This window comes from Eptesicus fuscus, chromosome 7, assembly GCF_027574615.1.
Source record: "Eptesicus fuscus isolate TK198812 chromosome 7, DD_ASM_mEF_20220401, whole genome shotgun sequence".
Classification (NCBI taxonomy): Eukaryota; Metazoa; Chordata; class Mammalia; order Chiroptera; family Vespertilionidae; genus Eptesicus; species Eptesicus fuscus.
The window spans coordinates 41,785,194-41,812,275 of NC_072479.1; the positions used below are offsets into that span (position 1 = coordinate 41,785,194).

The 27,082-nt window shown below is 37.6% G+C and overlaps 1 protein-coding gene across 9 annotated transcripts in view; it reads right to left on the bottom strand.

Moving 5' to 3' along the window:
• CNOT2 (CCR4-NOT transcription complex subunit 2) overlaps window positions 1–27,082 on the bottom strand; it is a 120,833-nt gene that overhangs the window by 43,534 nt on the left and 50,217 nt on the right. For all 9 annotated transcript variants that reach the window (XM_054718847.1, XM_054718851.1, XM_054718846.1 and 6 more), the window contains one exon: window positions 4,203–4,325. In XM_054718847.1, coding sequence (XP_054574822.1) covers window positions 4,203–4,325 — 123 coding nt within the window. The remainder of the gene's footprint in view (window positions 1–4,202; window positions 4,326–27,082) is intronic.

Consider the following 27,082-nt stretch of genomic DNA (forward strand, 5'->3'; position numbering starts at 1 on the left):
TTAAAAATAAAAAAAATCAATAAAAACATATTTTTAAAAGTATTAACATATGCTGAAATAGTTGATAATAACTGTCAAAAATAATTCCATTAAACATTTAACATTCAAATTCTTTACTAAAAAAGGTATGAAAATAAACATTTTTATAATATACTATCTAAATTTTAGATTAGAAGCAAAGTACAAATTTACAGAAAGGCATATGACTGATTCAAGGAATATTCACATTTTTAAAGGCTCTTAATATGCATTGATAAACTATTTTTTACAAAGACTATCCTGTGTTAATTATACTTCTAAGGCATTTACTTCAATGCTCCCTCATAGATACTGGCTATTCTTCCACTAAAAGAGAAACAAACAAACTCCTTGCTAGTATGATAGGACTAATATAGTATTTTCTGAATATAAATTATTATTAGTAGGGTTTAACACTTTGTAACTATTTTGGTAGAAATATCAAAATTTAATAAATCAGATCATTTTAGCTCCTTTTGATAAGTAGGTTTTTATCTTTAAAATAGTCAGTTTGAAAATTATGTGAATGTCAATTAATGCAAAAGATTTTAGAACATTCCCTTCAAACAATTTGACATTTAATTCCAATTTCTTTAGAGTATAGTCTGATGTATTTACATTTAACTCTATCAGGTTATCACTTTCATAGAAAAATGACACACTTATATGCATGCATATTTTCTATTAAAAGTTTTAAAGGTGAGTTTCCAGTTTTTTTAGGTAAATAATCATATTTCCTGTAAATAATGTTAATTTTGTTATTTTTCAATATCAACTTCTTTTCTTTTCTTTAACAAAGACTCACTGAGAGCCTACTATGTCCTATGCATTATTTCAGTTTCTAAGAACACAGCAGTAAACTAGACAGAGGAAAGTCTTTGCCCGTGTTAAACTTAAATTCTAGTAGAGTAGATAGGATAATAAACAGTTAATAAATATGTACTTTTAGGTAGAGATAGGTGCTATAATTGTTAAAATGCAGGAAAGAATTTAGAAGGATATAGTGGAAGTAGTACTGATAATATACAAAAGTCTGCTTAGGAAGAGTGATCAGAGAGGTCTCCCAGATATATTTTAGCAGATACATGGATGTAGGGTAGGAAGACAGAGAGAACCATGTGAAGATCTGAAAAATGAAAGTGGAAAGTGCTAAGGTCCTGAAATAGAAAGAATTCAATGAGAACATTCAGCATGACTTCAGTATGTCGTTAAATACTAGTCATGAGGATGACCATATACTGGTGATAGAATGTATCCTTATTTTATACCAGATTTTAATGAAATATTATTAATTGGCCTGAGAGAAAGCATACTTGCCATAACTGCTGTAGGCTAACACAAGTATGAAAGCTAGGTATGGGTTCAAAATGGTTGCTGTTTGTCAAAATAAGGAAGTAGCCTACTCTTTATCAGTTTTAAGAGTTTTTAAAAATATGGAGTAGGTGTCACATTTTATGCCCTTATACAGCATATATTAAAACAAAGGAGAAGAGGTTCCTGTAAATTTGTCTTCTAAAATGATTACACTTAAGAATCATCAAATGAGTGCAAAGACTCAGACTAGAAAAGATGTTAGCAATTAAAATACAAATATGTATATTTAAAATTCTAAGTTGACTAGATTTTATTAGCCCCAAAGAGTTGTCTATTTCATGTCTTATATGAATGCCTTTCATTTTCTCTAAGGTCCCCATAAAGAAAATAATTATAATGAAAAACAAATCAAATCCATATCTGCCAATGATTTAATCTTTGAGAACATTGAAGTAACATATCTGTAATATTTAACAAAACTACTTCTGTATTTCAAAACAGCAAATTCAGCATTCTATAGGAAGACACAATCCATACAGGGACATCCTATACAATAAAGAGGTAATATGTAAATTGACAACCACACCCTCACAAGATGGCTGCCTAGGACCAGGTCAGCAGGGGGGTTTGTGAAGGACAACCAAACAACTGAACAAGCAGGCTGCGTGGGACGACCAGGCCAGCAGAGGGGACAGTAGGGGGTGACCAGGCCGGCGGGAGGGGCGGGGGGGCAGTTGGGGGCGATTAGGCCTAAACCAGCAGTCGGACATCTCTCGAGGGGTCCCAGATTGGAGAGGATGCAGGCTGGGCTGAGGGGACCCCGCCCCCCCCCCCCGCAGGAATTTTGTGCACTGGGCCTCTAGTCCTAATATATAAAAACCCTGGGTCCGTCACATCCGCAACAAACGAAGGCTTGACCAACCGGAAGTCAGCCCTGCAGTCAGTGCTGGGTTGCTGAGGTGACCCAGCACTGGCTGCTGCAGCTGCAGGCGTGGTGACCCAGCACTGACTGCTGAGGGGGCTGCGAATCAGGCCCGGAGAGAGGCCTGAAGAGAGAAGCAGGGTCTGATCCGTAGCCTCTGTGGCAGCTGCTGATCAGCACTTGTCTCTCTCTCTCCCCGGGCCTGGCCAGCAGCCGTGCCTCCATTTCTCTCCAGACCTTCACCGGGGCTGCTGATCAGCCCCGCCTTTCTGATCAGGCCCCATTGATAGGCCCAGAGATGCTGACTAGCATAGAAACTGACCAATCAGAACCAAATCTGGGTGAAGTGTGAGGAGCAAATGGCTGCCTAGGAGGCAGAGCTTTTGACGCTCTTAAGATTTCTCCCGTTTTGGTGTTATTCCCCTTTATTTATATTTGAAAATTGTGTCATTTTGGCAACAAACTATCAGTTGCATTATTAGGGTTCTTTTCAAATTATGTGTATGGTGGTTTTCTTTATACTTAGTGTACAATTTTATAACTCAGAATAACGGTGTAGGGACAACTGGATATTCAGAGTAAGGGGGAATCTGGCACCATAAAATGCACACCTTAAACCAAAATACATTTCTAATGAACATAAGTTATATGTGAAGAATGAAGCACAAAAGCACTAGAAGTCTAAGTATGATCTCAAAAACATAAACAATAAAAAAAGACTGATGAATCAAATTCAGTAAAAAAGAAAAATATTTTATATTTAAAAAACTATAAAGAAAGCAAAATACTGAGAAAATATTGTAACAAATGACAATTTTCTTAATCTTATATATAGAAAACAACAACAAATAAACAAGACATCATCTCAATAGAGAAATAGAAAATAGCACAAAAATAGGTAGTCCACAAAGATATTGTTAGGTTCAGTGGCGTGTTTCAAGTGTCCCAGTCTGAGTGAGTGTGGATGAGTGTGTTTATGAGGGAACCCTACAATGCAGTGGTGTCCTGTCCAGGGTTGGGTCCTGCCTTGCATCGAGCTATAAAACAGGTTGGAAAATAATTCTCTTAATTGTTTTTATTAATCTTTCTTAAATGTATATATAGCTCATGTTTATTTCAATGTTTAATATTAGATGTGTTTGGGGGATTTTAGAAGTATGATGTTTTTGTGACCAAATATGACAGAGGAGCTTAACTCTTGTTTATATTAATTAGTCTATTGTAAAATTGGTTTTGTCACATATCATTTTGCTTAAAGTTGCAGTTTCCAAGAACCTACTGATGATGTTAAGTGAAGATTTACTATACGGTGTATAAGTTAAAGTAGTTTATCAGAATTTGAAAATAACAACTGAATTCATTTAAAATATTTTATCAATTGGCTAATTATGACTTGGCTATGTCCTAAATCCTTTCATTCCAAATGGGAATATTGAACTATTAGCCTTCCAAAGCATTTAATTCACACTTCTATATGATCTTCCATAATTAGAATATAGTTCTTCAAAAATTTTCTATTATTGCATCCCCACAATTGAACAATGGAATAAAGCTGTTTCTGAGGCCTAGGATTATAGCTAGATTACAAAACAAGGGTAAGGTTTCATTGAGGCCTGTCATTATAGGTTGAAATCTATGCAAATCTTTCTATTCTATATGTGTGTTTCAACACAAGTCACTTCATAAATTAAAAACAAACAAACCGATCTTAAAGCAATACCATGCTTACCCCATGTCTTTGAATACTTTCTACCACAGCATTACCATATCCCAACTTGAGAATCAAAGAACATTTTGTCTCCCATTAGAATGTAACTTATCCCTGGGCCTAGAAATGTGCCTAAAAGATAGTCATTCAACCAATGATGGTACACTGCAGTTCATATACCGCTTTTCAGGAACCAGAAAGAGACAGACTAAGTAAACACAATGTAACTGATTAACTTACATCTTTTTCTGACCGATGTGGAAACATAGAAGACTGGCTGTAGTACATATTTTCGTCATGGTAGTCACTGTCGACCCCCTCTACAAACTTCTTTCTTGAAGCACCAAACATGCTGTTTGTCACCTAAACAAAAATATTGCTTTATCAAGAATAATATTTTGGAAAATGTCAAACTTTACCTTACTCTTACGTGGAACCATAAAATGAAGGGAGCATTACTAAGATGAAGAAACAGATTAACTAAGGGCTTCTGGAACACTTTAGACTAGTGGTTCCCAACGTGGGGCACATGCCCCACAGGGGGGCAATTTGATTTTTAAGGGGACAATTCGAGAAGGAGTTATTAACAGTGAATTTTTTGCATTTCTTATGGTTCTAGGGGTCTCATATACAGTATATAAGTATATATTGACATATTTATGCATGTCAGTTCTCTATGTTTTGAAACTTTATTTGCTATTTTTTCATATCACTTTATATTATTATTATTTTAAACAATTTCTTAGTGATTCCTTCCTCAGTACTTCAACTGTCCATTTGTTCTGCTATTTTTCTCTTTCATAGATGCTATGTTCTTTGGAAGCTTTAGACCAAGTTAATGGCCTTTTAGGCTTCCTCCACATGAATAGGAGCTCACTTCTGGAATAAGAAGAACTATATGTCACGGGGGGGGGGGGGGGGGCGGGGCATCAGGATTTTAGAGATGCTTAGGTGGGGCATGGCCAAAAAAAGGTTGGGAACCACTGTGTTAGACATATATAAATCTAACTATAACAATATAAGTACTAAATGTTTACTTCCAGGCCCTAAAAATAAGAGGAGAAATGTAAAGCCTGTCTTATACAATAATTCCACTTAAAAGAAATAAATGTCACTTATTCTTGGAAAACAAAAAAAAGCAACCCCAAGTATAATTTTCTCATACATTTTTTTGAAATTAAGTTTGGGTTTAAGTATTCAAAATCTTCACATGCCTCTTCAGTAGTAGTGTCTTTGTAAATACTATAATTACTGATTAAATTATCTGTTTTCCAGAGCACATGATATTCACTTACAATATAAATGTATTAAGACACTAAAGGCCCGGTGCACGAAATTCATGCATGGAGGGGGCGGGGTAGAAGCAGGGGTGTTCCTCAGCCCAGCCTGCACCCTCTCCAATCCGGGATCCCTCAGGGGATGACATCCCTCTCACAATCTGGGACTCCTGGCTCCTAACCGCTCACCTGCCTGCTTGCCTGATCACCCCTAACCCCTCTACCTGCAGGCCTGATCGCCCCTAACCGCCCTCCCCTGCCAGCCTGATCGTCCCTAACAGCCTTCCTCTGCTGGCCTGATTGCACCTAACAGCCTCTGCCTCCGCCACCGGGGCACTGTCTGGAAGGAGGACCGGACGACTGGAAGATGTCGGGTCTATCCAGTCTAATTAGAATATTACCCTTTTATTAGCATAGACCAGGGATGGCGAACCTATGACACACGTGTCAGCACTGACACGCGTAGCCATTTCTGATGACACGCGGCCTCAGCGGCCGCATGCCGAGGATGAAACATTTACTGCTCCTGAGGATGAAACATTTGCGAAATAATGTTTCTTCCTCAAAGTGACACACTACCCGAGTTATGCTCAGTTTTTTTGGCGAAGTTTGACACACCAAGCTCAAAAGGTTGCCCATCACTGGTATAGACAGTACTTCTGAGTTAGTATTCAATGGTACACAGGGAGTTTTATCTGAAGCCACAGTATCCACTCATATATTATAGGATAATTTTTTCATTCATCATCCTGGTATAAATTTATATCCTCCATTACATAACCTGCTTACTCTTTTGCTTTTTAAGTCTTTACCACATCCAACACTAGCAATTTTGAACCCAAACCAAAATAAAAAATTACTAAATCTGTGCTAATTTTTACGTATTTTCAAAAGCTATCAATTGAGGTTATTTAAGATCAATGTGTAAACTGCAATGTCACAATAGGAGAGATATATAAAGACCTGAATACATGGTAACCACATCTTTCCATAAAATTTTGGAGGAAAGCATCAAATTTAATACTTTTCTTGTACAATTATGAATAAAGGTATTTTCTTCAACTTATAAACAAGAAATGAACAATTTCTTTTAGTTCTAATTTCAAAATGAAACACTGTAGTTACTATTATTTATCAGTAGATATGGTGAACTAATATGATGCAGACTTTAAAAGTTGATGTGCAAGTTTGTCGAAAGCATCCATGCTATTTAATAATTGCTTTATATCTTAAGTTCCCTGTTAAAATTGTAGAAAACTCAAATATTTAACTATTCTTCCTGTTGAAGTCTGAGAAAAAGCTATTTAATTAAGTATCAACAGTAGTGAAAAACAGCTTAACCACTGCTTTGCTATCTGTTTTTGGGCTATTAATCTCTTTAGGTATGAAATACAGAAAGGTATTTTTAAAGGGTCTATTAATTTGTTAGAACATACTTAATCTTCTTTGGGCAGTGGACTCCCTTGGTGAATCTCATGAAAGCTCTTCCATAATTCTGAATGTAATTTCAGGGATTAGGATCCCATATGCCTATCTCAATCCCGCTAAGTAGTCACTAACAAGAAGGAAAGCACTTTATAATCTACAAATTAAGGTACTTTACATATGAGATTTTAAATGCTTGTTTTATAAAAGTTAAGGATACATTTAATTCTCTTTAAAGAACCTTTAGTATTGAGTTCTATTTCTAAGAAAGAACACATGAGATAAGTCACGGAACTTACAGAATTCAATAAAATTCTGTGAGAGTACCAGCATAGCTCTCTTCATATTTAACACCCATAAATTAACTCAAATAGATACAAATTAAACTCTTCTTTTGACAATTTTTGTATAACATTTATCTTCAAAACCAATTACAGATTTCTAGAATTCCAAAACTGAAGTTAATTGTACAGAATAAAAAAGTTCATGCTAATACTGTGCAAAGGTTTTACTGTTTTGAAAGCAAAACTAAACATATGAAGTGCCCCATACAAAGGAAAATGTTCCTTTTCCATAAATACCAGATTTTCCCATATTCAGTGTGTGTGTGTGTGTGTGTGTTCCTGTGTGCCAGAAAGAAACACAAATACGTTGAAATTCATATTTTTTGTGTGCTAAATCACACATCAGTGAAAATGCTAATTATTCTTACAAGACTTATGCCAAAAAACGAGAGGTAAAGTGTAATAATACTCTGCCTCTCCAAATTCAAGCCCAAGTTCAAAGATGTGTACGGAATGAAACAAAGAATTTTCTAATCCATGGCAAAATCAAAAAAGAACAGGGGAAAAAGACAACATAGTAAGGTTTTCATAAAAGCCAGTTTATTTTTAAATGGCCTGTCCTTTATTCCATATAGAATAATGAAATGGAGTAGGAAAGTTTTTAGAATAACCAGGAAGGGTGGAACTGGGAAGATAATCAAGCAGAGAAGTAAGGGAACCAACTAGGCAGACCCATAGGAAGAGCATTCAATAAAGAAGAAACAGCAAGATCCTCAGTGTTGTGACTGAAGCAGCATGAACTTAGTGGAAAATGGTAGGAAATAAAGTCAGATATACTGATGAGGGCCAGATCATGTTGTGCCTGACAGGCCCAAGGGACACTAGATTTTATTCCATGTGAGGTGGGAAGGCAAGAGAGGGTTTTTGGGCCTCAACATGTGGCTCAGCTGGTTGAAGCATCGTTTCGTGCACCAAAAAGTTTTGGTTTTGATTCCTGGTCAGGACATATGGGAGGCAACCAATTGATCTCTCTCTCTCTCTCTCATCAATAAAAGCATCCTCAGGTGAGGGTTAAAAAGAGAGGGAGATGGTTTGGGGGCAGTTTAAGGTTGACATAATTTGGCATATAAATGTTCTTAAATGCCTGGAAGCTACTCAGTAAGAATTAAACAAAAGAGTGGACAAGAATAGAAGCAGGAAAACAGGTTGATAAGAAATGGTGGCTCAGACGGTAGTGGCAGTGGTAGAAGTGATTAAAGGATATATTTTGAGGGAGAGCTAATACTAATAAACAGATGGATAATAATATGAAAGGGTAACATTACCTCCTGGAAAAGAGTAAGTAGAAATCAAAGTATTTTAGATATCAATTTTAAAGATATGTCAATACTATCTTGAAATATACTAAAATTACTGGTTATGCCATTTATATTAAAATTAACTTGGTAATGGAAATTTGAAAATTAATTTAAAAAATATACTTCATTTTACATTACTACATATAAAATTTGTTATACTCTTTGGTATGTATAATCTGTCAGCTTTTTTCAAGCAAATATATCAAGGGCTTATATCTATTTTGTTAACTAGCCATCTTTTCTCACAACTCTAATACTAGATGTTATAACAAATGAGAAATAAAAATTAAGATTTTTACCAAGAAAGACAAGGAATATGTATATCCTGAAAGCAATGTTTCTTAAGAATATCTGGAACACAGATCTAAAACATTTAATTGACATTTTATCTTTCCTTTGACTACACAGGAACTAACCAGAAAGTATGTGTGTGTGTGTGTATATACACTTCATTATTTAACTTGGACTAGCCAGAAATTCTTAAGATATGACATTCTCAACATTTAAATACAGTATTTCAAAGCCAAACGCAGTAAATCAAAATAATCTCAGAAAAAGAACTTGCAAAACCACGAACTTAATATATATAGTTTTTTACCTTTTTTAAAAAATGTATTTTTATTTATTTCAAAGAGGAAGATAAAAAGAGAGAGAGAGAGAGCCCTAACTGGTTTGGCTCAGTGGATAGAGTGTCAGCCTGCGGACTGAAGGGTCCCAGGTTTGATTCCAGTCAAGGGCATGTACCTTGGTTGCGGGCACATCCCTAGTAGGGGGTGTGCAGGAGCCAGTCTCTACCAGACTGATTGTATCTATTTTAGAAAAAGATACATTAACTTTTAAAAATTGTGCTGAAAAGAACACTATTACACCAATTAAAAAGTAATTACTGGCCTGGCTGGTTTGGATCAGTGGTTAGACTGTCTCTCGGTTGCAGGCTCAATTTCCAGAACCAGTAGGGGCGGGTGTGGGAGGCAACCAATCAATGTGTCTCTCTCACACAGATGTTTCTCTTTATCCCCCTGCTCCTTCCCCTCTTCTCTTTCTCTCTAAAAAAATAAAAATAGCCGAAACCGGTTTGGCTCAGTGGATAGAGCGTCGGTCTGCGGACTGGAGGGTCCCAGGTTCGATTCCGGTCAAGGGCATGTACATTGGTTGCGGGCACATCCCCCGGTGGGGGGTGTGCAGGAGGCAGCTGGTCGATGTCTCTCTCTCATCGATGTTTCTAGCTCTCTATCCTTCTCCCTTCCTCTCTGTAAAAAATCAATAAAATATAAAAAAAATAAAAATAAATCTTTAAAAAATAAAAATAAAAATAAATAAAAATAAATAAAAAATCAATAGGAAAAATGTCGTTGGGCGAGGATATATTAAAAAAAAGGTAATTACTGTTTCCATATTCCACATGAACTATATTTTTGAGTTCTTTCTAAATATAGAGAACATATTTTAATCCTTCAAGGAATTAGGATGATTATAACAAAACTTTAAAACTCTAAATGTCATTATAAACTACCGAAATAGATACTGTAGCATTAAATATGTAGGATACGCCTAAAAACTAGTTAAAAGAATAACAAATTCCTAATGGCAATTTTCCCTTATGGGTTCTCTAATGTAGCCAGGAGTTTTACTGTTAATATGCTAACACATGTGAACCATAATAAAATTAACTATTCCACAATACTAATATAGGAAGACTTTTCCACAATTTTTTCACTTCTAGTAACAGAGTTTGTACTCACCTTGTATTATCAAGGATAAAGTACCAACATACAGTGTTTGTGTGTGGGGGGGTGGGGGGTAGGGAGGAAGGCTGCACCGTTCCTTTTTTTTTACTCTTTTCTAATGGAGATTCTACTCTGATTGCTGAATAGACAATCTGACTTACTGCTTCCTTTTCCCTCCCAATACCACATTTACTATCATATACACACACATTCTCTGTTGTCTACAAAGTAGGCAGAAACCAATTTAATAAAAATCACAGCCAACTGCCATTAACATTTATCTGCCTTTATCAAGATGTATTCTATCAACATTTGAAACAAATCATGAGAAGCCATAATATCTGAAGATAATCAGGTATTTTTATTATTGCCCTTTAGAGGGAAAGGCTGATAGGTCTTTCACTGAGAGGTTGCCCAAATTCTATGGAACTAATATATTCCTATTCAAATATTAAATAATATCACCTAGAAATATTTATAGCCCAAGGAATTATTTTGGTAGTATTTTTTGGTATTAGGATTCTGAGCTACCAATCATGTTTCACAACTATTATAAATAATCCTAATTTTATTTCATTATAGAAAAACACTAAAGTAAAATAAAAAAGAAATGGGCTTAAATAAATTTTTTAAAAAAAGGGCACATAGAGTGGACAGGAAAAAGAAACCTAGTTTCTCAAAGAACAAAGAACTTAATATCCGGAAATCTTTAGAAAAAGAACAAATGATCTTCCACTCCTTATGTAAGAACCATACTACTCTTGAAGTCCTACTAGTTTTAGAATACTATGGCTTGATATTTACAATATGATAAATGTATAATGAATAGTATATGAATATTTAAAGGTAGAATATACAGTATAAATTCATCAACTTGTATTGATAGCATGGAAATAAAAGTTAAGTCATTTCATACTCTTGGCAAATGCAGAATGCCCAATAAATGAGCAAGAAAAGCCTTAATAAATACTAAAAATGAAGTTAACAAGTAGATGCACAGGAAATGCGATTCAGCAAAAAGTAGGGGCCTATATGAACATATTCACAATCATTATTTTGGAGAGTAGGCAAATATCCTGATAGAGTCCGTTCCAGGAGTCACATAAATATTTTGTAAGAGGTCTCATCCAAAAGGACAGGATACACCATATCTAACAAAAAGATGGAGAGAGCACATAAAGAAAGAGAATACATCATTCTTCCTAATCCAAAGACCATTTACTGAAATCTGGAGTCTGAAGCTGCTTGACTCATATGATATCCCCCAAAACCATCCCTTTAAATGTATCCCCAAAATCTAAAAATTCTCTACAGAGTGTTAACAAAAAGTCTATAAATGCATCTATTAGTTTGACTTTGACGTAGGAAAGTATATTGTGTACATTTCGACTTGAAGAAACAGATTCTGTGGTTTTCCAAAATTTAAGAATTGCTTGTATCAATATGCCTTATACAGATTAAAACTTGAATCACTAATATATAAGCTTTAAAAGGTAAGGGCATTAGTCTAAAACCAAAACTCTAATAACTCAGAAAATACTAATCCATAGAAAAAAAAGCACACAACCATATATTAACTAAAGAACCCGCTATAATTGGTATGCCTATGAGCAGTAAGTTCGAGTTGAGAACTAAAATTAAATAAGCAGTACTTTGTCTTTAAATATTAGGACATAAGTTTATAAAATACAGGTGGAAGGACATATGACAGTAACAAACCCATAAGGTTAGGATATAAAACAAATCCTCCAAGCATAAAGAAAATTTTTTAATGAAGATGAATATCTTCCACCAATCCTTAAGGGTGTGAATCCGGTCTAATAAAGAGGGAGAGAATCCAGAAGAAACTGGATGTATGGCCTGCTTTGCTGGGGGATATATATTTCTATAAGGCTCCCAGTAAACTAAAACAAAACAAAAACCCTCTAAACAACCCTAAAACTTAAGAGAGGAAAGGGGTAGATAAACTGCTAAGGATTCTATATTGTGAGGACCTGCTTTAAGACCTGATATTCTTGGTGTCCCAAACTCTTTAAGTACGACATACTTTCTCTGCAGAAATGTTAGCAATCATAGGCCATATTAAGTCTATTTTTCCTAGGTATAAGTTTGAATATCTTATGTGTAAAAGAATTTAGAAATCCCGTGAATAGGAATTATACAGGATAGATTTAGAGGAACTAAAGAATCAATTTTTGAAGGCTTTCTGAAAAGCAAGAGTCTAAAAGAATAGTATTATTAAGCAAAATAGTGCAGACCCAGGGATACATTGCTAAAAATTATTTCTAAAAAGCACGCATTAAGAAAAGTAATACCACAGATGATGTACTATAGACCGTATACCTGAAACATATATAATTTTATTAACCAATAAATTATTAAAAAGTAAATAAAAAGGAAAAGAAAAAATAACTATGATGTTAGCTCATGATTTTCATTATAAGCAGAAAATGCTGTAGTGTTGTCATTTCACACACACACACACACACACACACACACGAATCAGTAACTTCTTCAATAAATATTTGCTAAACTTTGTTCCAGATATTGTGCCTTCTCTGCTTCTATACTTATTTCTGTTAACCTCAAACCTAGAGATACACAGAAAGTTCCAGTGAAAAAAAGATGCGTGAAGTTTCTCTTCCTGAAGACATTAAAAATATAGTTACCTGTCTAAAATATTGGAAAAGAGAAAAACAGCACGTCTACCAGCTAGTGGAAGGAAACTAAAACTTTTGAGACCCAGTTATCATGTAGCAAAACTATAAGTCTACAGATTTATGTCTCCCCCACCTTTTTTCTTATCTTCTTTTCTGAAAATGAGTTTTCTGGCCCTGCTATACAGAGCAAAAAATATGAAATAAATTAAAAAAATCTAACACCCTCCTTTGCTTTATATCAATGGTTTATTCAGTTTAAGGTTTTCCCTATTTCACATCTAACCAACAAGAAGTAAAATTATTTCTCAGAACACTAGATTTTTTTTTTACTTAATAATTTCTGAGGAAAATAATTTATAAGAACATCATATATATAAACCAACAACAACAAAAAAACTCACTGGGAAAATGGCCCAGCATGCACCCTCAACATACTAGTACTGATGAGAGTAACATTTACCCCCAGCTTTTCCCACCACATACCTAGGCAACTTTTTTCAACATTTGCTACTCTGGGGATTGGAAAGCTCGGAGCAGGAGGCTGAAGTGAAGAAGGAAAAGTTGGAGGAGGGTGGGCCATGGCACCCGCCCCACACTAGAAGCTCCCCTGAGATACTACAGCTCTGAAGTTCAAACTCTAGCAAACCATAAAGAAGGAGTCCAACCAGAACATGATAAATGGTGGGATTCTTCTGCTCTTTGAATAAAAGCGAATTATGCTATAAAGATCTGAATGTCCAGTGTCAACCCTATGACTCCCCTGGTTCACATCTCAGTTGGATTCAAAGTACGAATCAAAATGGGGCTGAAGGTAGGGGAGGGTGCAGAGCTTTCTATACACTTTCATACTTCTCCAGAAAATGAAAGGATAGGGCTTACTTGGACATTTTGAAAACATCAAGGTCAAAAACTTTAAAATACTATGCTTATCCACTCCTTGTATACTTCCTCGCTCTCCTAAGTACTCAACATTAAATCAGACACTCTCGTTAATACCACCAACCAGCAGAATGGCAGCTGACTTCGTGGATGTACTTAAATTCCTAAAATTAGACCAGTAATCTTTTTAAAAACCAGGGATAACTTTTGGTAAAAGCAAATTCCTTGGGAAAAAATAATTTTTCTTAAATGTGTTCCTGATTTAAAAACAACAACAACCAACAATTAAAATTTTAATCAAACAAAATGATAGAGAAAAATTTAGACTTTTAAAGAAACCAATCTAAATATAGGACTTAAATAAGATTTATTTACTTTTATGAAAATGTAAATAACTTGTTTAATAATAGTAAATTAATGATGCCAATAAAACAGATTCTGACTATTATGAATACTAAGACTAATAAAAATAGATTTAAGTTATTTAAAGATAGCATCTATTCAGTAACACAATGAAGGTACAAAATATATTAAAATAGTAAACAAAATACAGAGGAGTATCAGAATGCTGAATTATGCTGTATGAAGCAGTTGCAAATGAAAAGTATTCCTTCAGCAAGGGAACACAGGTCCTTTAAAATACTTCTAAACATCTTGCCATTTAAATTAATGCAATCAACATTCATTTAGCATCTACTATGTAATGTGCTAGATACTACATTTGTACTCATATACTTTATTCATTTGATGCTCACATTAAAGGAACATCACAAATCAAAGAGAGTAGAGGTGTGCACTAACCGGTTTGGCACAGTGGATAGAGCAATAATGGCCTGCAGATAGAAGGGTCCCGGGTTCGACTCCAGTCAAGGGCATGTACCTTGGTTTCAGGCACGGTCATGGGGTGTGTGTGGAAGGCAACCAATCAATGTGTTTCTCTCACACCCATGTTTCTCTTTCTCTCCCCTCCTCACTTCCACTCTCTCTAAAAATGAATAGAAAAATATCGAGTGAGGATTAACAAAAAAAAGAGAGTAGAGGAAAAACATTTACAGTGGATTCTTGTATCATTACTATGGCCTCCAAGGCCTTAGTGAACTTACCCTTCATTATCTGTCATCTCCTACCATTTCCCCCTTATTTTACTGTGTTCTACACTGAGCCCCTCCCCTGCTGTTTCTCAAACAAATAAGGCATACTACTGTCTCCAGGACTTTGTACTTATATTCTTCAGGATTGTTCTTCCTCTAGATAATTATATCTCCTTACTTCAGATATTGAGGCATATTAATGAGGATTTCCCTGTCTACTCTATTTAAAACTACACCACCCTTTTCCCTAAACCCTGAGGCACTCTATCTCCTTTTCTACTTTAATTTTTTTATGCATAATATATTAGCATATAACTTATAATGCATTTTATTTACTTGTTTAATGTCTTTCTATGCTTTAAAATGTCAGTTCCATGGAAGCATTTGAGATCTTGCTTCCTAACATGTCATCGGTTTGGCTCAAATAAACTGTTATAAAAATTCTCTTTCTCTCTCTCTTCTCTCTCTTTCTCTCTCTCTCTCTCTCTCTCTCTCTCTCACTCTCTCACACACACACACACACACACAAATAAAATAAAACAGAATAAAATAAAATGTCAACTCCATAAGAATAGAATTTTTTGTTTATTTCTTTGTTTACTTCTGTCTCCATGGGATCTATAATAACTGCCTGGCATGGAGTAGGCTCATAACATGAATGTGTCCTCATCTTACCCCATGCATGCTATTACCTGACTGTTATTTCACACTAACTGACCAATGCAGCACATGCAAAAACTTTGAGTATATAAATTATTTTTTAAAGTATTGGACTTATGTTAAAAAATTAATGTGAAATTTTATAGTTCTGAAACATATGTGAATAAAAATTGTTTTATGCCTTTTCCCACTGAAGTTGACAACCACTTCCAAAGTACCTAATAGACTACCAGAAACCTTCATTCTACCTAAAGGAAGTACTAGATGAGGATTGGGAGATTCAAACAATTTTCTTTCTATTTCCAATTTTTTTTTCTCAAGTTAGACTACCTTTTTATTTAAAAATAAAAAAAGGTGTTTTGAGAGTATTTCGAGTATTTCAGAGTTGTAATTTAATACGATGGGACAATATGTCTCTTTTCTATTACAAAATTCCACTAGAAGAATTATACTACTTAGAGCCACTGAGTTGCACTGTAGTCCATGGGAATATGTACTTGGAGTTAGCTGAACAGTGCACAACCTATATACTCAGTCTAAGACAGCGAGCCTGGTACAAATAAGCACTAATATGTATTCAGTGCTTGCTAAGTAAGTACTGCTCAAAGCACTGTGTGTGTATGTGTATGTATGACTTCAATCATTTTATATATACACTGAGTGGCCAGATTATGATCTCTGAATGCATAATAATCTGGCCACTCAGTATATATGTATATGTATATGTATATGCATATGTATATATATACATTAGAGGCCTGGTGCATGAATTCGTGCATGGGTAGGGTCCGGCCAGCCTGGCCAGGGGGAGGGGACATGGGCGGTTGGCCGGCCTGCCTGCTGGTCGAACTCCTGGTCAATGGGACAATTTGCATATTAGCCTTTTATTATATAGGAGGATATACACTGAGTGGCCAGATTATTATGTGTTCAGAGATCATAATAATCTGGCCACTCAGTGTATATGTGTGTGTATGTGTGTGTGTGTGTGTGTGTGTGTGTGTATCCTCAATCATTAACAAAACCTCTACAAGCTTGTTACTTTTTCCTCAAGGACAAAGCCTATAGGCTCTAGTCAAATTAAAGTTATCATGGAAAATACCCAGCCTCCTACAACTCCAAAACCAAAGGTTATTCTCCAGAAACACCCAGTGAATAGGCATGGGCTTGAAAAGTGAGGGATTAAGTAAAGACCTACATTCTGAACTGTGGAATCCTTAGCTTTCTTTCCTTAACCTGCTTCACAGACAGTACCAATCAGATTAAGAATCACCCCTCTACTCCACCTTAAAACTACAGTTGACCCTTGAACAACATGGGTTTGAATTGTGCAGGACCACTTACACTTGATTTTTTTCCCAATAAATACTACAAATGTACTTTCTCTTCCTTATGATTTTCTTAACGTTTTTCTCTTCTTTAGTTTACTTTATTGTAAAATATAGTATGTAATACATATAACATACATAACGTATGTTAATCGACTATTTGTATTATAGATAAGGCTTCCAGTCAACAGTAGGCTATTAGTAGTCAAGTTTTGGGGGAGTCAAAAGTTTTATGTGAATTTTTACTGCGTGGAGGGTCGACACCCCTAACCCCAGCATTATTCAAGGGTCAACTGTATGTTTTCTGTGGAAAAACTAAATTTGCTCCTGAGAAACAAATGTCATACACTATAAAAATGAGGTCCTCTTCAATGAAAAGGTTAACTCAACTACATGTTAAAAAATTGTCCACAAAACCTGTTCCTAATTTTAAAAAACTTGTTATTTGGAAGTAACTTTAGACTTACAGAAGAGTTGTGAAAATATCTGAGTTCCCATATACCCCACATTCCCTAGTGATAACATCTTATATAACCACTAGAGCCTGGTGCACGAAATTCGTGCATGGGGGAGGGGGGGAGTGTTCCTCAGCCCAGCCTGCACCCTCTCCAATCTGGGACCCCTCGAGGGATGTCCGACTGCCCTCTCACAATCCAGTACTGCTGGCTTCCAACCGCTCACCTGCCTGTCTGCCTGATCGCCCCTAACCACTCACCTGCCAGCCTGATCAACGCCTAACTGCTCCTCTGCTGGCCCAATTGCCCCTAACTGCCCTCCCCTGCCGGCCTGGTCACCCCTAACTGACCTCCCCTGCCAGCCTGGTCGCCCCTAACTGCCCTCCCCTCCCCTGCAGGCCTGATTGCCCCTAACTACCCTCCCCTGCCAGCCTGGTCACCCCTAACTGCCCTCCCCTGCCAGCCCGATTGCCCTTAACTGCCCTCCCCTGCTGGCCTGGTTGCCCCTAACTGTCCTCCCCTTGCAGGCCTGGTCGCCCCCAACTGCCTTCCCCTGCTGGTCATCTTGTGGTGGCCATCTTGTGTCAACATGGGGCGGCCATCTTGTGTTGGAGTGATGGTCAATTTGCATATTACCTCTTGATTATATAGGATAGTACAAGTATCAAACTAAGAAATTAGATACTAACTAAACAACTTTATACAGATTTCACTAGTTATTCCACTAATGTCTTTTCTCTATTTCAGAATACACATTACATTTAGTTTTATGTTTCTTTAATCTTCTCCAGCATCAGACTTTATCTCAGTCTTTCATTTTTCACAACATTTACAATTATGTCATCAGTTACATTAATGTAACTACACTGTAGAATGTCCTGCAATTTGGGTATATCTGAGGTTTTCTCATGAGTAGATTAAGATTATGAAGCCACATTATCACAGAAGTGATGTGTCCTTCTCAAGTGCATCATATATGATGGTTCTACTCCAATGTGAGTGTGATGATACTATGTCTTATTACAGATAAGAGGCCAGGTGCACGAAATTCATTCACTCGGGAAGGGGATGTCCCTCAGCTCCGCCTACACCCTCTTGCAATCCGGGAGCCCTCGGACATCGTTAGTGCTGCTGCCGAGGCAGGAGAGGCTCCTGCCACCACCACTGGACTTGCCAGCCATGAGCAGCTCCTGCGTTGAGTGTCTGCCCCCTGGTGGTCAGTGTACATAATAGCGACCGGTCATTCTGCCGTTTGATTTGCATACTAGCCTTTTATTACATAGGATGATATTAACCTTTATCTTGCTAAAGCTGGCATATCTGCCAATTTTCTCCATTGTAAATTACTAATTTCCCTTTCTGAACAATAAATATTTTGAAATAAGTACTTTGAGAACATGCAAATATATGTTTGTCTTTAAATTTCTGCACATTTCCTGCAGCACCTATTACTGTGATGCTTTAACTGATTTTTAATTTTCTTCATTTTTTCTATACTATACAAGGTGGGGCAAAGGTAGGTTTATAGTTGTGAGTACACAAAGGAGTTTCTTCTTGCATTATCTATCTATATATAAAAGGTTAATATGCTAAGTGTCCCTCTGACCATCCGACCGGTTGCTTTGACGTGCTATGATCACCAGGGGGCAGATGCTCAATGCAGGAGCTGAGATGATGCACAATGGCACTACGGACCTGGCACCCACAAAGCAACACTTGGCTTCCCCCAAGTGGGACACAGGCCCTGCCACCACACCAGAGCAACAGCCCACCAAATTGCAGCTGATGCTGCCAAGACCCCATGGCGCAAAATGTGGCTCCCAGCCCAGCCCAGAAACAGTCACTGTGGGCGCCGGGTAATGACATCACATAGCAACGTACAGCTTCCTCTCCCTAGCAATGACTAGCCTCCTTGCAGTTTCTTTGGTCCAGGAACACGACTTGCTTTATAGCCAGGAGCAAACATTTCACACTTTAACCCAATGTCTGTGAAGTGTTTTCACGTGCCTCATCTCATTTGATCCTCACAGAAGTCTTGGAGTAAGTAGATAGGAGACTCGATGGAATCCTATTTTCTTTTCATTAGCCAGAAAATGGAGATTTAGAAAGCTTAGAAACTTGACCCGACTGGAAAGAAGAAACTTGACCCGACTGGTGGACCTTGAAAATGACTTCAGGTTTTCTCACTGCACAGAATATAGTCAAACACTACTGCAGTTAAATATTTTACCCTTTGTTCTCCCTGTGTGATCTATAATAATTTGCTTTGTGTTGATATTTACTGCCGTGTTACTGACAATTACCTGAAAGAGAAATTGGGGTGCTTCACTGAGCTGGAAAAAGTTTAGCTAAATAAAAAAGCAGGTCTAATTAAGAAAGTTTATTCTATACTATAAAAGGCTAAGTTGACTCGCGCATGTGCGATACATATAAAGCTCTCACTGGCACCAATCGCACACACGTTTCCATCTGTCATTGTTGATCGTGAATTTGGTAGACACTTCTATTATAGATAAAAGGCGAAGGGCGATATTAAAATATTTCTTCTAATTAATTTCCTTTCAATGTGCACGAATCTGTGCACTGGGCCACTAGTTTATTAATTATTGTATTATTTTCCATACGAACAACTGTAGACCTACTTTGGTGCCACTCTGTATTTATTAACTGAGTGCTTCTTTATGAAATCAAATAATCTTTTAAAGAACTCACTCTTAAATATAGAGTGTCACAGACTTTATCTATCTGATCCAAAACGATATAAGTAAAGAATAATGTCTCAAAATAAGGGTCCTTCACTCGCACAAACACATTCTTTCAGCTCTCTTACATTGCCTTTATCCCAGTAGAAAAAAATAGGTTTAAAATTTTACATGCCCCATACAGTCTCTGAGCATTTCTGCCCTTGAAAAAATATCTTCCCATTTTTATTAGGATATATACTATAATGTCTTTAATTCATTAAGCCAGGTTAAACAATCGTATATAATAAAGAGGTAATATGCAAATTGACCCCCACACCCTCACAGGATGGCTGCCTACAACCAGGCTGGGAGGGGGTTAGTGAGGGACAACCAAACAACTGAACAAGCGGGCTGCGTGGGGTGACCAGGCCGGCAGGTGGGTTAATGAGGGACGACTAAACGACTGAACAAGCAGGCTGTGTGGGGCAACCAGGCTGGCGGCGGGGAGAGGGGGCAGTTGGGGGTGACCAGGCCAGTGGGGGGGGGGGGCAGTTGGAGGCGATTAGGCTGGCAGCGGGGGCAGTGAGGGGCGACTGGGCCAGCAGAGGGGGGCAGTTGGGGGTGACCAGGCTGGCAGGGAGGGGGCAATTGGGGGCGACCTGGCCAGCAGCGGGGGCAGTTAGGGGCGATCAAGCCGGCATGGAGAGGCAGTGAGGGGCAATCAGGCTGGCGGGAGGGAGGGGGGAGCAGTTAGTCACGACCAGGCAGGCAGGCAGGCAGGTGAGCAATTAGGAACCAGGGGTCCAGGATTGTGAGAGGGATGTCCGACTGCCGGTTTAGGCCTGATGCCCAGGATCAGGCCTAAACCAGCAGTCGGACATCCCCCAAGGGGTCCTGGGTTGGAGAGGGTGCAGGCTGGGCTGAGGTGACCCCCCATGAATGAATTTCGTGCACCAGGCCTCTAGTAAAGAGATAATATACTATTCTATGGAGTAAGGAATAGTAATTAGTAAAATTATTTCTTAGCTGAAATGATAAATGGCTAGTGTATTTATGAATCTATTTGACTCCAAAAAAATCTTGAGGAAGGGAATTCAATAGAAATTATGTCAATTTTTTGCTTTAGATGGAACAGAATTCAAGACTATGAGGTGCCCACATAACTGGAATCTTTTTGCTGACTTGTACTGTTTTATGTTTCTTTTCAAGTGCTGAGGACAGGTCTAATATTTCTGAGTACTGCACAACACATCAGATCTTACACAAAAGAAAGTATTCAAGCCTTGACTGAACACTGACACAAAAGTTCACTCTCTTTATCAGGAATGCATTTTCATGCACCTTCTCAACCAAAATATAATTTTTAAAAAATGAAATCTTAGGACTTTTACTTCCAACCAACTTAAAAAGGGACAAAATATATTAAATGATGGTTTACAGACATAGGACATCAGGCAGTGCAAGACAATAATCGCTGAGAGCAGCGAAAAAATTGATGTGAGTACTACACCTGCCCTTGCTTACAGACTGAATGAATTTCCAGGTTGTAATCCAAGTAGAGGGAGTCCTGGTGGAGACCAGAAATCTCTGTGATTTGAGGAAATGCAGCTGAGAGACTAGGCAGGGCAAGGTAGCTGGAGTGAGATGGTTAGAGTAACAGACAGGAGGAGTGAGCTGCAAAGAAAGAGTTCTAAATATCTGGGATCACTCTAGACTTCAGGTAAGTACTGATTAGCATATGCATGTGAGGCATAGAAATGATGTCCAAGGCTCACATGGCTAGTCCCAAAAGCCAGAGTATAAAAATATTGTAACTGACAGGGCATCAGGTAGAATACTCAGAAGAGTACAGCCCCAGTAGTTGGGAAAAATGAACCCTAGACAAAAGGCTAATGTGGTTCTGTCTAACAAAACAAAAAGCAACGAAAAAAGGAAGCTTCAAACAGTTTCTAAGTAACTTAACTGTGTCCCCAAGAAAAGGGAAGAATATTAACAGAAATACAAAAAATATATAATAGCACTGAACAGGTAAAATTTCCAAGGACTGGCATCCAAGAAGATATTACCAGGCATGAAAATTAGTAAAATAAAACACATAATGGGGAGGGGGGGGGGGGGTATGTGCAACAATCAACAGAAACAGACCCAGAAATGACACAGATAATAGCATTAATAGACAATGACATTAAAACAGTTATTATAACCATATTTTGTATGTAAAAGGTAGACTACTGGGCATGATGAATATTAGTGAACTTAAAGTGGCTCAGTTTCGATTCCCGGTCAGGGCACATACCTATGTTGCAGGTTCGATCCCTGGTCGGGAGCATATGGAAGGGAACTGATAGATGTTTCTCTCTCTCTCTCTCTCTCTCTCTCTCTCTCTCTCTCTCTCTCTTTCTCTCTCTCTCTCTCTCTCTCAAAAAAAAACACAAACAAACAAACAAACAAAAACACAAAAAATCATCTCATAGCAAAAACTACCCTAAATAAAACACTGAGAGAAAAATGTAATTAAAAGAAAAATAAACAGAATATCAGTAAGTTGTGGGATGACTTCAGGTGACCTAATACGTATAATTAAGAGTCTCCAAAGTAGAACACGGACAAAATGAATATTTAAAGAAACAATAGATTAAAAATTTCCAACTTGATAAACACTATAAATACATACATTTAAGAGGCTCAAGAAATCTCAATCACAAGAGTCATGAAGAAAATTATACCAAGATACAACAAAATCAAAATATGTAAAATGATGACAAGAAATCTTAATAGTAGCCAGAGAGAAAAAGTTGTATTATGTACAGGACTGAAGATAAGAATGACAGCAGACTTTTTGTCAGCAATAATCAGTCAGAAGAAAAGATCTAAAGTAAAAACTGAAAGATTTCAGACACACAGGCCTCGATTCACCATCAAAAATGCATTACAAACTTTTTTTCCCCAGTTTAGATCTATCCCAATGTGAGTTCTTCTGTAAGCCTACATCAATGGAAATGCAACACAGAGTAATAAATATGTGGTTTGCTTAACTCACAGTACTATTTGTTAGATATGTGGAAAAGAACTACAAAACAAGAGATGCTAAATGTATGAAAGATCTAATCATCAAAAAATTTAATGTTGGGTATTGACATATCTTAAAGATATGTATTATTCTAAAATATGATAGCTTAGGGGTTTATTCATGTTGAGAGGGTGCCTGAAATTGAAAACCAGCCAGATCCATCGACCCTGACACTAAGTGGCCCTAAAGTAAACTGCTTATAGAAATTGGATCCCAAAGATTAAAGGGGAAAATTTTTCAATTATATACATCATCAGTATGTCCATATTCAAGTAGAGATCAAGAAAGCCCACTAAAAAAAAAGTGTGGACTGACATGACAATTGTGGGTTAAGCAAAAGTTCTTTTAAAATGGGCTCTCTTGAACACTGTAATTCGAACTTTGGAGAAATAAAGGTGATAAGCAGTGAAAGTAATCACAAGTGAAATCCATTAAATAAAAATCAACTTAAAAAAATTTTTTTTGCCTATGACACACACAAAAAGATGTTTTAAGTGCTTCAGTAAACTTCAACTATATTCAAACTCCAAAAACTTAACTGGGCTTAACTTTATAATAAGAAATATAATACACAAAGTAAATTCCTGTATAAAAATCAATACTTCCACCAATAATCACCTGAAAGCCATAAGCTTTTACCACAAAACAGGGAATGCACCTTCCCTAACTAAATTCCTAAGACTTTAATCAGGTCTATAATGAAATGAGAATTGGGGAAATATTATTCTTATTTAATTAGGGAATATCAGTAGATTTAAATATCATTATAAGGCATCAAGTGCTTTCCAAAAACAAGTCAAAAAATAAATTATCAACATGGATACAAAGGAATCCTTTTTTCCATAACAAACAGGAAATAAAATTACTCTACAAGAGAATTTTTAAAAATCCAATTAAATTCATCTCAGCATATACAAACTCTTAGCAATACCAATATAATTATAAGTGATTTATTTAATATTCCTTTGAATTTCCCATATGCTCTTCTATATAGGAAATAACACATATTTCTATACATGTACTTTTCAGAGGAGGCTTCAAAAATTTTTTTGCAATGGAGATTAAACCACTGTACCTAAGGATATATTTCAACATGCATTAAGTGTCAATAAGTAACAATGACAGAAAAGGAGCCCATGTGGAATCAGCTGGTTGGAACATGGTCCTGTACACCAAAAGGGGGCAGGTTTGATTCCTGGTCAGGGCACATTCACAGGTTGCGGGTTCAATCCCTGAATGGGGCATGTGCAGGATGCAGCCTATTGATGTTTCTCTCTCCCCCGCTTCCTCTCTCTAAAAAAAAAAACAATTTAAAAATAAATAAATAATTCTAATTCCAAAGTGGTGGCAGAGTAACTGGAAGCTACATAGACACTCTCCCAGGAAATAACTGGAAATACAACTAAAATACAGAAAAAAACACCCTGAGAAATTAACTGAAGACTAACTGGAGAGAACCGGGATAACTGCAGAGACTGGAAGGAAATGCAGAGGCGCAAACAGGCTAGCAGCAGCTAAAGTTCCAGAAGGGTATCTCAGCTGTGGGTGGGGGGTTTCCCCTGAGAATGCTGGGGTCTAAATCCCAAGCTGGGATTCCCAGCCCAGAGCACCAGAACTGAGAAAGGTGGCCACATAACATCTGGCTGTGAAAAACAGCAGGGTTGATGTCTGCCAGTGAGAGACGACGGCTGGAAATGCAGGCATCCTCTCACAGGGCTAACCCATAAGATTTCATGTGGAGCCACACACCTTGGGCTCCTGTAGAGGGAGGGCAGAGTAGACTGGAGCTGTGTGAGCAAAAGCCAGGGTTGGGGATTATGGGGTTAGACCTCAGAAAGCAGATACCCCAGTTTCCTGAGCTGAGTCATTCCCTCACACTGCAGAGGACATCTTTCTCCAGCAGATCTTTGTTATCCAGAAGGTTTTTCCCTAGGGGAAGGCAGTTGTGCCACTCAGTTGGAAGACCTCTTGCCCCACTCTGTGGTCAATAGCCTGAGGCTAATCAAGACTGAGTATCAATGGGATTGCAGGCAAAGACAGGTCTCTGAAGCTTTGAGTCTTTGCCTGATCTAATCTGGAGCTCAGGGCTAGGAAAAGCAGACTCTGGTGCACATCTTGGTCCTTTCCAAAGGCATCCAGTCCCAGCAGAGGGAGCCACAAGCTGTGGATTGCTTTTAGCGCCAATCGGGTACTCAGGGCCAGTCACAAACAGCCTCTGATACTGTCCTGCACTAGAGATTGGGAGTTATAGCAGATCTACCTAATACAGATACAAACCCAAACAAGCAGCTAAAATGGGGAGACAAAAAAAACAAGCCCTAAATGAAAGAATAGGAGAATTCTCTAGAAGAAGAGCTAAATGAAATGGAGATAAGAAATTTATCAAATATACAGCTCAGAATAATGATGGCAAAGATTCTCAACAGCATGAGAAAAGATACAGTAACTCTGAAAAATGACATAGAACTAATAAAGAACACAATGGAAGGAATACACAACAGATAAGGGGAAGCTGAGGATTGAATCAGTGAATTAGAAGACCGAGTATAAAAAAAATTCACTCAATCAGAGAACCAAAAAGAACAAAACAATTAAAAAATGCAGGACAGCTTAAGGGAGCTGTGAGGCAACATGAAACCTAGAAATATTCAAGTCACAGGAGTACCAGAAAAAGAAAGTGAGCAATGGATAGAGAACATGTTTGAAGAAATAACAGCAGAAAACTTTCCTAACCTGGAGAAGGAAAAAGTCATACAAGTTCAGGAGGCACAAAGCACTCCAAGCAAGAAGAACCCAAACAGGCCCATGGCCATACACATCATAATTAAAAAGCCAGAAATTACAAAGAGAGAATCATAAAGGCAACAAGAGAAAAGCAATTTGTTACCTACAAAGGAGCTCCCATATGGCTGTCAGCTGATTTCTCATTAGAAACTCTACAGGCCAGAAGGGAATGGCATGAAGTACTCAAGGTAATGGAAAGCAAGGATCTGAAACCAAGATAATAATTACTAAACCAAGGCTATCATTCAAAATAGATAAAATAAAGAGCTTCACAGACAAAAAAAAAAGGCTAAATGAGTTTATCACCACCAAACCTGCACTGCAAGAAATGCTAAATAGACTGCAGTAATAAGAAAAAGAAATATATATATATATATATATATGAGAAACATAGGCATAAAGAATTAAAATGGCGCCCTAGCTGGTTTGGCTCGGTGGATAGAGTGTCGGCCTGAGGACTAAAGGGTCCCAGGTTCGATTCCGGTTAGGGCACATGCCTGGGTTGTGGGCTCAATCCTCAGTGTGTGTGTGTGTGTGTGTGTGTGTGTGTGGGGGGGGGGGGGGGCGGCGCACGTTCAGGAGGCAGCCAATCAATGATTCTCTCTCATCACTGATGTTTCTATCTCTCTCTCCCCGTTCCTCCCTCTCTGAAATCAATAAAAAAAATATATAAAAAAATTAAAATGGCAAGAAATAAGTACCTATCACTAATAACCTTAATATAAATGGATTAAATGTTCCAATGAAAACACATAGGGTACCTGAATGGATACAAAAACATAACCCAGTTATATGCTGTCAACAAGAGACTCACCTCAGAACAAAAAACTCAAACAAGATGAGAGTGAAGGCATGGGAAAAACGCTAGCAATACTCATATCTGACAAAATAGACTTCAAAATGAAGGCCATCACAAGAGACAATAAAAGTCACTATCCTATATAATAAGAGGCTAACATGCAAATAGACCAAACAGAACGACCAGTCGCTATGATGCGCAATGACCACCAGGGGGCAGATGATCAATGCAGGAGCTGTCCCCTGGTGGTCAGTGCGCTCCCATAGGGGGAGCACCATTCAGCCAGAAGCTGGGCTCATGCTGGCAAGCACAGCGGCGGTGGCAGGAGTCTCTCCCGCCTCTGCGGCAGTGCTAAGGATGTCCCCTAAGGGCTCCCAGACTGTGAGAGGGCACAGGTTGGACTGAGGGGACAACCCCCCCCCAACCGTGAGTGCACTAATTTTGTGCACCGGGCCTCTAGTATAATATTAAAGGGATAGATCCAACCAGAGGATAGAGTCCTGGAAAACAGATATGCACCCAATAAAGGAGTACCTAAACATATATATAAAAAAACTTCTTTAACCTTTTGCACTCAGATGTCGAGTGTGACTCGGCACGGTTAGCATCGGTAGCAGCACGAGAAAAAAGCAAGCGAGT